Here is a 14359-nt window from a genome sequence, read left to right as displayed (position 1 = left end):
TTCCTCATTAAAGTAAATCATTTAAAGCAACATTTTTATGGTTTCATAACATTTTTCTTTTTTTGGGTCCAGACAGATTTAAAACCGTGAAGCAATTTGGATCTTTTTCCTTTTTTTATGGTTTCTTCTTGTTTTCAGCTAAATTAAAATAATAATTTAACAAAACTAGTTAGTTTTAATTAATCCTAGGATTCTGGTCTAATGTAAACCCCTTGAGCTGTTTTCTTGGGTGTTTTGCTGCGTCTCTCTCAAAAACCGTCTCACTCTTCTGTGGAAGCGTCTGTGCGCCCCCCCCCCACCGGATGGACCCGCAGCCTTATTGTTTATCTGGGGGCTCAGAGTTGAGATAAAGGTATTTTTAGCTCCTTTAATCCCAGGAAGAAGCAAAAACATGTTTAATTTTTACCGCCCTGCTGCTTCTTTGGCTTTTTTGAATGTGAGCGGAGCAGGTGTCAGCTGGACGAAGCTGCAAGGTCAAAACCCCGCTGAAGTTCTGGAGGACAGACGGGTCCAACTGGTTTCAACGGGTTTCTATTTTGGTTGTTTTAGTCTGTAGGAATGCTGGCAGAGCAACACGAAGCCTTTGGCCTTCTCACAGACGGCATCATAAAGGTTTTGTTTTACAGTCGCTGCAGCAGTGAGGCGTTCTGATGATGAAAACTCACCAGAACGTCAAACATTCAACCCCACCAGCTTCCCATGAGACCGCCGTCTTTACAGACGTATTCTGTCACGCTGCAGTCGCGTGCTGAAGTTTTTCACTGCAGCCTTTTTTAAATGACAGCATTAAAAGAGTAAAAGTCAGGGAGTAAATATGTAATTATTTACCATAAATTCAGGCTATAGAGCACACCTGATTACAAGCCGCACCCTTTACATCTTTAAAGGGTAAACTATGTTATACTCACACAAGCCGCACCTGTATATTAGCCAGATGTGCCCACGTTTGAACATGTTGTAATGTTCTGCATGTCTCCATCAGTCTCAGAGATGGAGAGGGAGAAGCAAACGCAGCATTTTCTACTTTCCAGTATTATATCTAATTATTTGAACACACTCACAAACAGCCAAACAGCATGGATGTCACTTCTGCTAACATCCCCCTCAGTCATGGTGAGAAACTTTACACCCACGATTCCCCACTTCCCATGAGTCTTGGGGCTGAAGGCGGGGCTAACCCCTGGGTCGCCACACTGTGTTGTAGATTGAGGATGTGTATGTGCCAAAACCGTGCGCGCGTGTAAAGGCCCGTACACACCGGGACGAATATTCGCCAGGCGTTATTCGCCAGCATTTTTCGCCACGTTTTTTGTGTTCACACCCAGGCGATTTTCGCTGACGATGAGCCGAGCGAACATGCAATTTCATTCCCTGACATTAGATGGCGCTTAATGTAAACAGAAATACTCCTGTACACAAGGTGGCGCTGCGCAACTTTACGCTTCTTAAAGTCGCTTTTCACTCAGAAGAAGAGAGCAAGTATTTACGCGATTGTCAGAATCCATCAAAGAAAACATGAATATTTCAAGCATCAGTAGCTCCAACTGGTGCTTGGTTCGGGGATATTTTAGAATGTCCGTCATTATTTCTTCGCGGCAGTGTAGACGTTACTTGGCGTCTATCTTCTTCGCTGGTATGTGTGCTCAGCAAGGCAGTTTTGTGTTTGAGCGCCCCCAAGTTGTGTTTTACTGTAACTTCAGAAGCTCCAGACACGTGTGCAAAAGCGCCATTCTCATTGGTCGAATAGATTTGGACGCAACGCGTGGAAAAAAAAAAACGAACCCGAGGCGTTTTTTTTTTTGACGCTTTGACGCGTGGCGTTTTTCCGCGTCGGTGTGCACACTCACATTGGTGCCCTTTGTTTAGTCACGAGGTGTTAAACGTCGGCGAAAATCGCCGGCGAAATTCGTCCCAGTGTGAACGGGCCTTAAGGAGGAGGAGGGAGAGCGTGCAGCGAGTGAGAGCAGCAAAAGTGTGTTTGGGTGTGTGTTTCTGTTTGTTATACAGAGTGAAAGAGAACTGTAATAAAAGAAGGTTTCCCCAAGAAGAAGATGAATGATTCTTTATTAACCCGCTCTGGGGGTCTGAACGGGAAATTGAACAACAAAGGAAGATCTGCCTTCAGCGGAGAGGAAAGAAAGAAAAAAGTAATGCAGGAAAAGTTCAACACATGATATATTTACAAAGAAAGATGGTACAGTGGTGTCCAGCAGTAACTTATGGAGCGCCTGCCTCTGCGCTGTGCTGGAAGTTTTCTTCCACTACAGTGAAACACCGTAACTCAGCACTAACAGGGCTGGTTTAGAAAACATGAACGTAAAAGTCACTGAGAGTTTTCTTCATCTTCCTCCTGTGCACTGAAACATGGAAGTCTTCCTCCTCAGTGTGGGATTGGAATAGTGTCAGATATTCTTCTCCACTCTCTCTCAGTCTCTCATTCGTTGTCTTCAGTGTCCCTCTGAGGTAAATTCTCTCCTGAACTTGTGCTGTCGTCTCCGTCAGCAGCAGACTGGCTTTTCCAAACCCGTTGGTGATGGTGGATTTTTTCACTCTGCTTTTAACGATTGCTTTGAACTTGAAAGCTGCGTCATATTGTAGTGGCGGTCACGTGCACGTTGGGTCTAATGGCAGCAAGGGATTGTGGGATACGGCCAAAGTAGGGCTGAGTATGGGTGTTTCTTTTTGTTGCACCATGACTGAGGGGTCTAAGAGCAGAAGTGACGTCCATGCTGTTTGGCTGCTTGTGGGTGTGGCAAAATAAAGGGGCTTGTTGCTGGAAATGTGATTACACATTCAGCTTCTCAATTTGCCTCCTCCTCTCTGAGACTGTCAAAAGGTGTATGGTTCAGTGATAGTTTTCCATTGCAGTCAGTTATATGAGTGACAGCACAGGTGACTGACAGCCAGAACCATTTGTATTTCATTTTGAATTTCCTGAGTATCTGTCCGTGCTATTCATTTTTAAAGGGGGGATTTACGTTAATCTTGCATTCCCCCTGTCTCACGCTTACCTTTTCTGCTCTAGCGCACCTAGCGGCTGTTAGAAAAAAATGCATAAATTATCCGCATCATTGAATAAGCCCAGGGTTGAAAGCTACGGTTTATAATCCAGAAATTACGGTATTCAATTGATATTAAATGTTAATAGAAAAAAAAGTAAACCAGCATCAGATGTATTCCCTCCAGACTCATTGGAAGTTCAGGGAAGAGCATCCGATCCACAGAAGCTGCTGCCTTTCAGAGAATACTGTCCTTTGACTCCTCCTCCTCGCCCCCCAGGTGGGATACCTGAGAGCGGGCGCTCATGCAGAGCTTGGAACATCAAAGAGTCCGTCTGGGTTTTCGTGATCGAGGCTCTCCTTTCGCTCTGAAGGCGTCTGACTGCGTCAGAAGCAAAGCGGCTCTTCCTGGAGAATGTGTGATGTCATCACCTGGTCTGAGGCATGCGGAGTCTGAGTTGCAGCTCAAGCTTCCTGTTCTTCTTCTGTTTCAGAGAAACTCTACAACTCCCACGGTCCGGACCTGCGAAGGGCTCTGTTCTCCCTCAAACAGCTCTTCCAGGTAACTCTGCTCGGGTGGGGGGTGGGGGGTGTCTTTCACACCTTTAGTGGACAGACGATGAAGAACAGAAGCACATAGAGCGAGATTAGGTCTGCTTGTTTGGATGGTTGCCATGGTTACTCATCATCTGCTAAGGTGGATTTCTTTGTACTTTCTGTGAACGTTGAAAATCCAGACTTTGAATAGAATAATCTTTATTTGTTGTTGTACAATGAAGTTAAAAAAAACGTAAACTGTGGAAGAAAAGCCCACAGAAAAAAATCATTAACTCTGACTGTCATGACCTTCTGCTGGACAAACCAAACGGAGGTCAAGTCAATACAGATCACTGCAGAAAAGAGGATCTGTGTCTCACCTCATCAGCTGATCCAGAACTCTCATGAACCTAAAGTCCAGTCAGAACCAGTCCTGTCAGAGTTTGCTTTGTCTTTGCTCTGTGTTCTTCATTCTTGTCATGTTGATCTGTGTTGTTGTTTGTTGGTGGCATTGTTGTTGTGGTGTTTTATTGTTTTGTGTTGTCGTCTAAGACGATGAGGGTCCAGTTTCAGGATGTTCCTCTGTCAAAGTAGTCAGTCAAAGTAACTTTATTGTCAAAATCTACAATGTTTACACATACATAGAAATTGAAATTTCGTTTTCTCTTCAGCTTCAGTTTAAACGGGGAGACACAGTTTCATCCGTGTTCCTCTGGTCTCTGCAGGATGACAAAGACCTGGTTCCTGAGTTCGTCGCCTCTGAAGGCCTGACTTGCTTCATCAAAGTCGGAGCAGAAGCCGACCACAACTACCAGAACTACATCCTGAGAGGTGAACATCCAAGAAAACAATTTCAGGGTCTGAAAGCTGAATCAGACCTGTGTTACTAAACAAACAACCAGCAAAGGTCAAAGGTCATCTGTACCTGCTGTGACGTCATGGTTGAAGGGAAGGTGAACTCCAGCCTGAGAAATGCTTGAACTTAAAGACGGAACATCAGAAGCTTGTAAAGCGGTGGCAAATGTGAAGGAAATATTTAGGAAACAGAGTAGACTCCTTAATAACGAGGAGAGAACAAAAATATCTACTGCAATAGCAAAAGATGGTATTGCTAATAATTTACTCTTTCCACGTTCAGTAATTATGAAAGGAAGGTAAGTGTTCCAAACGGCGAAACCACGAAGAGCTGAAAAGTACAAAAACACGAAAGTTGAACGTTTTAATGCTTTAATTATGCACTTTTACTCATTCTTTGGCTACGTTCACACCGAACATGAATCGCACGTCAAATTCGCTGCTAGACTCTTTTTCCAAACGTGAACATAACCTGCCACTCTCGCTGCGTGTGGGAGGAGCTACCGTCAAAAGCTTTTAGCCTCATCGCTGCATTGAAGCCCTGGACGACGTTTAGAGATCCGGTTTGTTCATTCTGAAGAGCTCTACAAAAGCGTTGGTGATCACGTCTCCGTGTCCTGGCTATGACATCATTCAGAGACTCTCCCGGTACGGAGAGCCTCATCATCTACTGCAGGAGCGGCGTCTGGATGACGGCGCCTTCAGCGGTTCCTCCGCCTCTCTGTGACCCAGTCTGATGACTTGCTGTCCCGCATTAGTCTGAGGAGGGAAAAATAAAAATGCCAGTGGAGGGATTTTTTTTATCATTGTCTACATGCAAATGAGAATAACATCACAAAGATCAGGATCAGGACGTGTCATCAACACATCCCGTCAGATCTGAGTTCCTGATTGGTTGATGTGATGGGAATTCAACAAAGTTCAGCTATTTGAAGTCAGACTTAGAATTTTCGCCGCACCACATCAGAATGCTACTGCTGCTAGAGAATGGCGCCGCAGACCTCCGTTGGCATCTGTACGTTGACCTAACATTGAAAGTGGACGCCAGCGGCGTGCAAACCGGGTTCCGTTTAAACACAGGCCTCCAGTTAGTCTCTGCTTCTTTAGAGTAGGTCTTCCATCACTTCAGGCTGGTCCTCCAGTCGTTTTCCTTTGCTTCACAAACCTCTCTGTTAGTAATCATGTCTCTTATTTTCAGTGAAATACTCAGCAGTACTTTGTTACTTTAGACTGTTTGGGTCGACTTCTGCAGACGTTACAGTGAAAATAGCTTCAATGTAATGTAGGGGTCAAGTAGCACAAAGTGTGACAGTAGTATAGAGAAGTAAGAAATTACTTCTATCTATAATAACTATGGGAACAGCCATGTAACATAACAGTATTCTGTACTCTATTACAGTTTAGAAGTAACTTGCACCACATTGGCCATCATGAAAAACATCAGAAAACTGAATTTAACAGCAGCTTGAATTTAAGTCATTGTGAGTTCGAATCCCTGATGAATGGATGCTTTAGTTTGGAACTTAGGAGGTTTTTGTGACGTTCCACCATTTATGTCACTGAAACAGAGAAAACGGTTTCTTTCAGCCCTCAGCCAGATCATGCTGTTTGTGGACGGCATGCATGGAGTGATCAGCCACAACGAGACGGTGCAGTGGCTCTACACGCTGACAGGAAGTCTGGTGAGTACTTTAGCTGGATGAACTGAAGTACTCTTGACTGCGTATCACTGCAGTAAAACGCTGAACCCATGAGATTTCAGTTCATACATTTATCCTAATGGTACGGATTCAATACCAGCTTATTTGTCAAACTTCCATTCTAAAGTCCATTCTGTCCCTCCTCACAGTCTGAAAAAGTATTTGTATATGCATGAGAGTCCGTCAAATGCTGCAGAGCAAACAAAGCAATCATGTTTGTAACCAATCACTGGGCCTCCAGGCCAACAATACCAGCCAATCATAGACCTCCTCTGTCTACAACTCTGCGATATTTTTCATTATGTCTCCCCCGAACATAAAGTTTTATCCAAATGAACCCTTTAACTCTGGAGCTTTAGCATCCTAAAACTCCCTCCATGCTGGAGCTAAAGCTGCGGTGTTGACGTTCTTTGAAGAAGTGGAAGAGCGACGCTAGTTTGAAGAACTTGTGTTATTCTGTGGTGTCGGCATCAGCTGAGGCATTAAAGGGTTAACTGCAAGATACTCCATATGTTTAAACTGAAAATATGAACTTAATCGAATGTTAAAGTCTAAATATGGAAATGTTACATCCATATGTCATGGCACGGAAACTACATGTGAGCCGTTAAAACTGCAGGAAAAAAGGAGTTGAGGTGCAAAGTTTGTATGAGGACAACTTTATTTATGTAAAAAGATCTGTAGATCCAAATGTCAGTTATGATGGGATGTATGACCAAAGGCAGGAATTTATCACAAAAATTGTATGAACAACTTTACATTTGTTCTTGTACAAAGTAGTATTATTACATAAATGTATCATTTTACAAAGTACCTTGTTATTTAACTGGTTTATAGTTTTCTGAAGGAAAAGTGTGCAGAGTAGATTTGACTGAAGTCTTAGGCAGGGCTGCTCAGTGACCACCTTTGCTCTTGCAGTTGATTGTTGGTGGAACTCACCTGATCCAGGTAATTAGCAGTAGGTGGAGCAGGAGTGTAAAACAAACACCTCTGACTCTAGGGAGCACCTCAAGAAGAAACCAAATATGGAGGCGGTGAAAGCATTCCTGTCTGATCCACTCATTCAACTGGATCTAAACAGCTTTGCAGGTTAGATAAACACTGCAGAAGCAGCATGACGGTGTGTGTCTCCTCAGTCACGCCTGGTGGTGAAGACGGCTTTGAAACTTCTCATCGTGTTTGTGGAGTATTCAGAGTCCAACAGCTCTCTGCTCATCCAGGCCATCAATAAAGTCGACAGACAGAGAGGTACGATCTGTAAAGAACAACTTTTAGCATCACAGTGCATCAGCCTGGACTGCCCACGCATCTGTGTGTGTCTGTGTTATAGAAGCAAAGCCTTGGAGTTTTCTCATGGATATCCTCCACGACAAAACTGGAGCCGACGCAGAGCTGCTTATGTTGACCATGACCCTCATTAACAAGGTAAGCTTTAATGAAGAAGTTCTTCTTTTAAACTGCAAAATCACTCGCACTCCTTAAACTGTCGTAACTCTTATTGATCGTTTGCTCGATTAACGTAACTCCAACAGGTGGTGCTAAGCGGCTTCTCTCTGGGTCAGAATCATTAAGGGCTTGTTTTTGTTGTATGTATGTGGACCACTGACCAAAACCACAGCAGTCCCCTCCTAAGCCAACATTATGCAAACACAATGATACAGTGTATAAAATATCTTATGGTAATGAATTCTGTGTGGATGATATCCAACAGATATGTTAGCAAAAACTAAGTATGTTTACCTGATATTAGGTCCAGATGTGATACAGAATAAATTGTGAAAATATGATGATGTTTATTAATAGTTTGTGCTCTAAATGTTTATACTTATACTTCCAGAATGGTGGGTGTCAGACAGGAAGAGATATAGCTCACATGCTAAGCCACAAATTTAATCTTTAAGATGTACAAAGGCATAAACAATAACAACAATATCAACAAATTCAATTCAATTCAATTTTATTTGTATAGCCCAAATTCATAACAGTCGTCTCAATGGGCTTCATATCGGTAATTGAAAAAGTTAAACATGAACTCAAAAGGATCATGAATACATAGAGAGCAAACCTCAGGGGTGCCCACATGAAGGAGGGATCCTCCCCCAGGACGGACAGGCGATTTACCAGAATTCTTAGAGAAGAATTAACTTATCTAAATCTACAACTACATATATAAAAGTCCAGCAGACGAGCTTCATCCAGCTGTGGTTGGGGGGACAGTCAAAGGCGTGAGTCGAGCCGGAGACAGGAACCACAGCCAGGTGTAGGAGCAGGAGCAGAGACGAGGTACTCGGTCAGGAACAAGAGCACGGATGAGCCAACTGGAATCTAGAAGCACTCCCAGGAGGGGAGAGGGAAAGAGGGACAAAACATGAATCGCACTGCACCAAACAGAGGCATAGAGAACTAAATGAAGAATAATGATCAAGAATAGAGGAGAGGAAGGGTAGAAGTAGATGAGAAAAGAGGACAGAACCCCAGAGCACCATAGTTACCCCAGCTTCAACTTCTAGCAGCCTTTTAAAAGAAAATGTTATTAATTTATATTTCAACACATTAACATTAAGTTAAATAATCTCTGAATACTAACTAGTCTGACAATAAGCCTGTCCAAAGAGGAATGTTTTCAGTCTAACTTTGAATGTAGAAACTGAGTCGGCCTCTCTTACATGAGCTGGGAGTTTATTCCATAAGACAGGGGCTTGGTGGCTAAACGCTCTACCTCCAACCGTACTTTTACTGATTCTAGGAACCACAAGCAGTCCTGCATTTAGTGAGTGAAGTGTTCTGATTGGATGGTAAGGGACTATGAGGTCCTAAATATAGGACGGGGCCATTCCATGTAAGGCCTTATAGGTTAACAGGAGGATCTTGAACTTGATTCTAGAATCAACTGGGATCCAGTGAAGTGAAACCAACACAGGAGTGATGTGATCTCTTCTGCTAGTTCCTGCTAACAATCTAGCTGCTGCGTTCTGAACAAGCTGGAGACTTCTTAAGGAACTCTTAGGACACGCTGCTAACAAGGAGTTACAGTACAGGGCTCCAGACTAACTTTTTTCACTAGGAGCACAGTGGCCCCTAACTGAAAATTTTAGGGGCGCAACCAGAAAATTTAGGGGCGCATACCGTAAATCAACATTCTAACCAAATCTACTAATTTCCACTGTATTACTAATAAGTGCTTTAATAATAGATGCAGAAATTACAATGTGCTGTTTCAAATTCAGTGTCACATTTTATTCTGCACTTTTGAAGATGCAACAAAACAAAAGCATCGCTGTCATGACAGTACAAATTTATCTTTGTGACACCAAATAGGTGCAGCCAAGATGCACAATAAGCGTGAGATCACCCAGGTGAACTCAACGCTGCGCAGATCACCTGGTGTGTGACATATATTTTTGTTTTTGCTCCAACATCAACTGTCAATCGAGAAAGGGGTGGGAGCAAGGGGCAAACCTACCCGGACACAGCTGGAAACTAGAGACTACAAAACAATGCATTATGGGACATGTGTCCTGATGGTTTTTGTAGTGGAGTGATTAATTAAAATAATTTAAAATACCAATTCATTAAAAAAGGCTACATACATCACAAAACATTAAAATAATCATAAAATATATAATAACACAGATCATACTAAGGGGGAGAAGAATATTAAAACTAAATTGAATGTTAAGGACAATTCCAATTTCCTGTTCTCTTTCAGTCTTGCTGCAGATTCGCTTTCATCTCACAGCCCCCCCCCCCGGTCTCCCCAACGATCTAGGCGAGCCGCTGGTTCATCTCAAACATGTCGATCGTTGCATTTTCCCCACGTATTTTCAGTGTGTCTAAAACTAATGTTGTTTTTGCTTGCACGTGTTTAAAGTTCAAGCCCCGTTAGCTGTCACGCATGTAGGTGTGGGACATTTATTCTCCTCAGCTGACCCGACTCCCGCGGGAGCGGTGTGCTGCCGTAACAGCCGTGCATAACCGTTTGATGCGCCGCCGTAACCGTAACCAAAACCTAAACCTTACTCCGGTTCTGTGCGGCCCAGAGAAAAGTTCAGCACGGACTGCATGTATTTAGAAAATTACGAGCGAATAGATACGTTCTAAAGGAAAGTAAGGAACTCCTTAATGTGGTCCGGGGAGGGAGCTGTCAGGTTTCCTGCTTTCAAACCCTGTCATTGTCCCGCCCCCAAGAGTCATTTACCCCACTGTGATTGGTTGGTCAGCTTCGCGCACGACAATGAAAAAGTGTCATTCATTAAAACTGGCGGGCTGCAGTAACATTAAACCTTCATATTAAGGCGGGGACCGCAAAATATCATCTTGGGGGCCGCAAATAGCCTGCGGGCCGCGAGTTTGAGACCCCTGCTGTACACTCTGGCACTGGTACACTAGCCGCAGGTGGGAAGAACGAATCAATAGTTCGCTAGCTCATAGCTCAGACGCACATATCAGGTTTTGATATTTGTCTCTCCGTTTCCTTCCCACAGATGTTTACGCGCACTCGATTATCTCTAGGCCCCTCCCCCTACACGCATTTTAGCCACTCACAGTGGCTGTCCCTATTCTTCTCACACGCAGTGGCCGCCTCGCACACAGGCATCACGCGAGAGTGTACGTGCTCGCGTTTCATGAGTATGTGCGCGAGTGTGTGTGTCTGCCTGCGTCCGTGTGCGCTTGCGTCTCATTAATTATTTCATTGATCATTGACGTGCCCCTTCCACGTTTAATGTATAAAAAATACGAAGGGTGGGGGAAGCAAATTTACTGGTCGCGCATGTGCGACTGAATGTAAAATTCAGTCGCAAACTCTCAAATTTTGGTCGCAAAATGCAACCAATTGCTCGCAGTCTGGAGCCCTGCAGTAATCCAGTCTAGACAATCAAACACAATGATACTGTTATGATATTGTCATAAACAATATCAACAAATGAGTTGTTTGTTTCAGGCCCTGGCCGTGCTCCCAGACCAGGACTCCTTCTATGACGTGACGGACTGCCTGGAGCAGCTGGGGATGGAGACAGTCATCCAGAAACACCTGAACAGACTGGGAACAGAGCCGGACCTGCGCGCACAGTTCACCACATATGAGGTAACCATGGCAACCGACGCATCCAAAGCCTTGTCCATGTTAATCAAGTGTTACAGTCTAAAGGTGTTGTGGGAATGTATAGAAATAAATGTTTGTGAGTCAGAAGGTAAAGGAGTTTTCTGTCGGTAAGGTTTGAGTTTTTCACCAAACTTTTTAAAAAGATTTCTATCAAAATATTATATTATCATAACTTAAAGTTACCAATATGTTGGTATATAAGCAATTATAATAATTTCTATCACAAACACAACATTACCAAAGGGACCTATAAAGATCTGTTGATGGTGCTAATGTACAGTGTTTAATATTTACACTTTTTTTTAGACTTGTGATTTTATTTTGGTACTTCAGAATGTTTTTCGCTTCTGACCAACTTAAGGTGTTTTGTTAATCAATAACTTGTTCATAACAAAGAAAATGGTTCACATTAAAACTAAAACTGATCAGCACATCAAAGTGCCACTAGAGTGAATTAAAAGCAGCTTTTTACACTGACAGACCCTTAAAATGCATCACAATGTTTAATCAGGGGCAGTTACCATGGTAACCTGTCAAGTTTTAGTGCCTGGCATTATTGTCTGTTTGTGTGGGTGCAGACTGCTCTGCGACATGAAGACGGCGATGTCGAAGACACCTCGTCCCTTCTACAAAAAAAGAAGAGGAAGGCCGCCACCGGTGATCAGGAGGGCCGCAGGAGCCGCCGCTGCAGTCAGAACACGCCAGACCTGCTGTCCCCAGTTAGCCCCTTCACTCCCCTGTCCCCACCCACCCCTTCATCCGTCACAGTCTCCTCACCCAGCTTAACGTTGGGGCCTGAAAACCGGGCCTTATCACCGCTGACCTCTGACCCTGGCAACTACCCCTCTAGTCCATGTGGATCCAGGACCAGCTCACCCCTGCCCCCCCAGACCAACGGCAGTGTCACTTCAGAGCAGGGGAAGAAGTCCTCGTAAGTTCTTTTTTTACAAAGACTGCCAAACAAAAATAATGAGACCAAAATGGTGACAACTAGAGCAACCTCTGAGAATTGGCTTTGATGTATAAATACATGGCAAGAAAAAACAAATCTTCTGGTCCCAGATCAGTCTCTGATTATTCTGTCTCTGTATCTTGGTGGCGGCTAACTGTCCCTGAATTTAACCAGCGGTGTTCCCCTCCTTTTCTATGTTTCTGCCCCTGCTGTGGTGCATGTTCACCACCAGGAGTCACTCTTTTCTTCGTCATCACATGTCTATTCTGGGGTTGAAGAGGAAGTCAAGACTGTTCTCCAAATCCAGCTCCGTCTCTGAGGAGCCTTCCACAAACCTCAGGTCTGTAGCATTGGAAGTGACCCGCTGACAGGCATGTTACTGCCCTCTACTGGCTGCCCAGCTCCGCACAGCTACAGTCACCTCCTATCTGGATGTTAAGACAGCCAGGTTATCCTTTAAAAGGATAAATATTTAATTTAACTACATAACTTCATATTTAGAGGCTTATTGAAATGTGCATCTAAACTTTAAAGGTTGTTGTGTTATAATAAAAAATACATAAAACTGTTACACAAATGTACATACACTTATCTAAAAGTATTAACAGGAACTTTCCTTGACCTCTTGGCTTCTTAAGTTGTTTACTATTTCAACTTTATGTCTAACATGCAAACTAATTTTCAGCCTATTCGTGAACTCCCCCTGACATTAGATTGTGATCACAAACGATTCTTTTGTCTGCATTTTTCCACAAGGTTCCCACACCATGGTGTCCTGCTAGGCTTTGGTCCCCATAATGTCATTTAAACGAGAACACTTGGTGCAGCTTCTGGTCATGAAGCAGCAGAACGGCCAGACTGGACTCCACAGCCTGTGTGTGACTTCATTCTTGACTGTTCAGTCATTCCTCTGTCTTGTGTGTATATGTGTGTACTTTAGCTCGACCTCCCCTGACCTCACACTCCTGGAAAAGACTCCGTCTCAGCCGAACAGCGATCAAACCAGGACGGAGGCCAAAAGCCCTTCAAAGTAAGTGAAGTTGTTTGGTAGCGTGATGATCGCAGTGACAGTTCCTCAGGTCTCAGAGACATCTTGGAGTCATTAAACTGGTGTCCTGTCAAAAGTCTACAAATTTTATAAATTATTATAAAAAAAATTTAAGGCTCCCCTGCTTTTTAATTTAGTCACTTTTGGATTTTTTTTCTTATTACTTCTGTTTAAATGGCCTATATGATGCTATTCTAGGCCTTTCAGAGTAAACTACACTGATATGTATGACAATATATTAACTTTGGCACACTAAAGAACAATGTTTTTGTAAAATAAGTTATTATTTTTACAGCTCAATTTCATAATCTGAAGTAAGACAACTCGATCTCTGAGGCTCCACCTTTCATTTCTTGTGGGTGCCACCCATTTCATGATGTCATCCTGGAGTCGGCCTCAGCAGCGTGTCACCGTTTCTCCCACAAAAACGAACATTTGAACTTTTGCAAAGATGGATGTGCATATTGTGCATAGAAAAGGAAAGAGTTTAGCTAATCAGTGCTAGCTCTGTGGAGAAAGTGTGTGTGTGTTAGCCTGGGGGCGGAGCTGGCAGGACAGACTCTTCCTGAAGGGGGCTGTTCCTCACTTTGTGACATCACAATGTGAGAACCCGCTCGTTTCCATGGATTGGTAGGGGCTGGTACTCAGAGAGCAGGTTTTTAGAGGAATACTCAGATATGCGCGACCGGATCAAAAACCCCTTTGGGGTAGTTTATAGAGGGGAATAAACATTATAAAACACTTAAAAGCTCATAAACTTAATTTTGCATTAAAAGGATGTTTAAATCAAACATCTTTTAGGATCATTTGTGAAGGCTTTTTAATTTACAGCTGTTCTTAAAGGTTTGTGATGAGTATTTCTTATGACGATTTGACATTAATGTCCGATTCCAGTTTGATGACTGTTGGGATCTGAAGCGCCACCCTGCTGTCTGTGTTCATGATGGCGTTCAGTCGTCACTCATGACTTTTACTTTTGACCCAAATTCCCGAATTTTTGAGAGAAACACTGCAGAAACTGAGTTTTTGTCCACAAGTGTGTGACGTTTTTTTACTTTGTAGACCGACTTGAGTAGAAATGTTTACAACCAAAGACTGAGCTGACCAAAAGCACAACAGGAGGGAAGCGTTACGATGTTGTTTGTGAACATTTAAGGATTGATA

General features: G+C 43.3%; 1 protein-coding gene across 7 annotated transcripts in view; it reads left to right on the top strand.

Moving 5' to 3' along the window:
* LOC101167600 (FH1/FH2 domain-containing protein 1) overlaps window positions 1–14359 on the top strand; it is a 40019-nt gene that overhangs the window by 12786 nt on the left and 12874 nt on the right. For 5 of the 7 annotated variants that reach the window (XM_023953786.1, XM_023953784.1, XM_023953787.1 and 2 more), the window contains exons 4-12: window positions 3494–3561; window positions 4262–4367; window positions 5979–6073; window positions 7228–7339; window positions 7422–7516; window positions 11034–11177; window positions 11774–12126; window positions 12380–12487; window positions 13088–13177. In XM_023953786.1, coding sequence (XP_023809554.1) covers window positions 3494–3561; window positions 4262–4367; window positions 5979–6073; window positions 7228–7339; window positions 7422–7516; window positions 11034–11177; window positions 11774–12126; window positions 12380–12487; window positions 13088–13177 — 1171 coding nt within the window. The remainder of the gene's footprint in view (window positions 1–3493; window positions 3562–4261; window positions 4368–5978; window positions 6074–7227; window positions 7340–7421; window positions 7517–11033; window positions 11178–11773; window positions 12127–12379; window positions 12488–13087; window positions 13178–14359) is intronic. The other 2 variants (XM_023953790.1, XM_023953788.1) reach the window with 1 other exon arrangement.

This window comes from Oryzias latipes, chromosome 3 (assembly GCF_002234675.1).
Source record: "Oryzias latipes chromosome 3, ASM223467v1".
NCBI classification, from domain to species: Eukaryota; Metazoa; Chordata; class Actinopteri; order Beloniformes; family Adrianichthyidae; genus Oryzias; species Oryzias latipes.
This window is presented reverse-complemented; position numbering and strand designations above follow the sequence as displayed.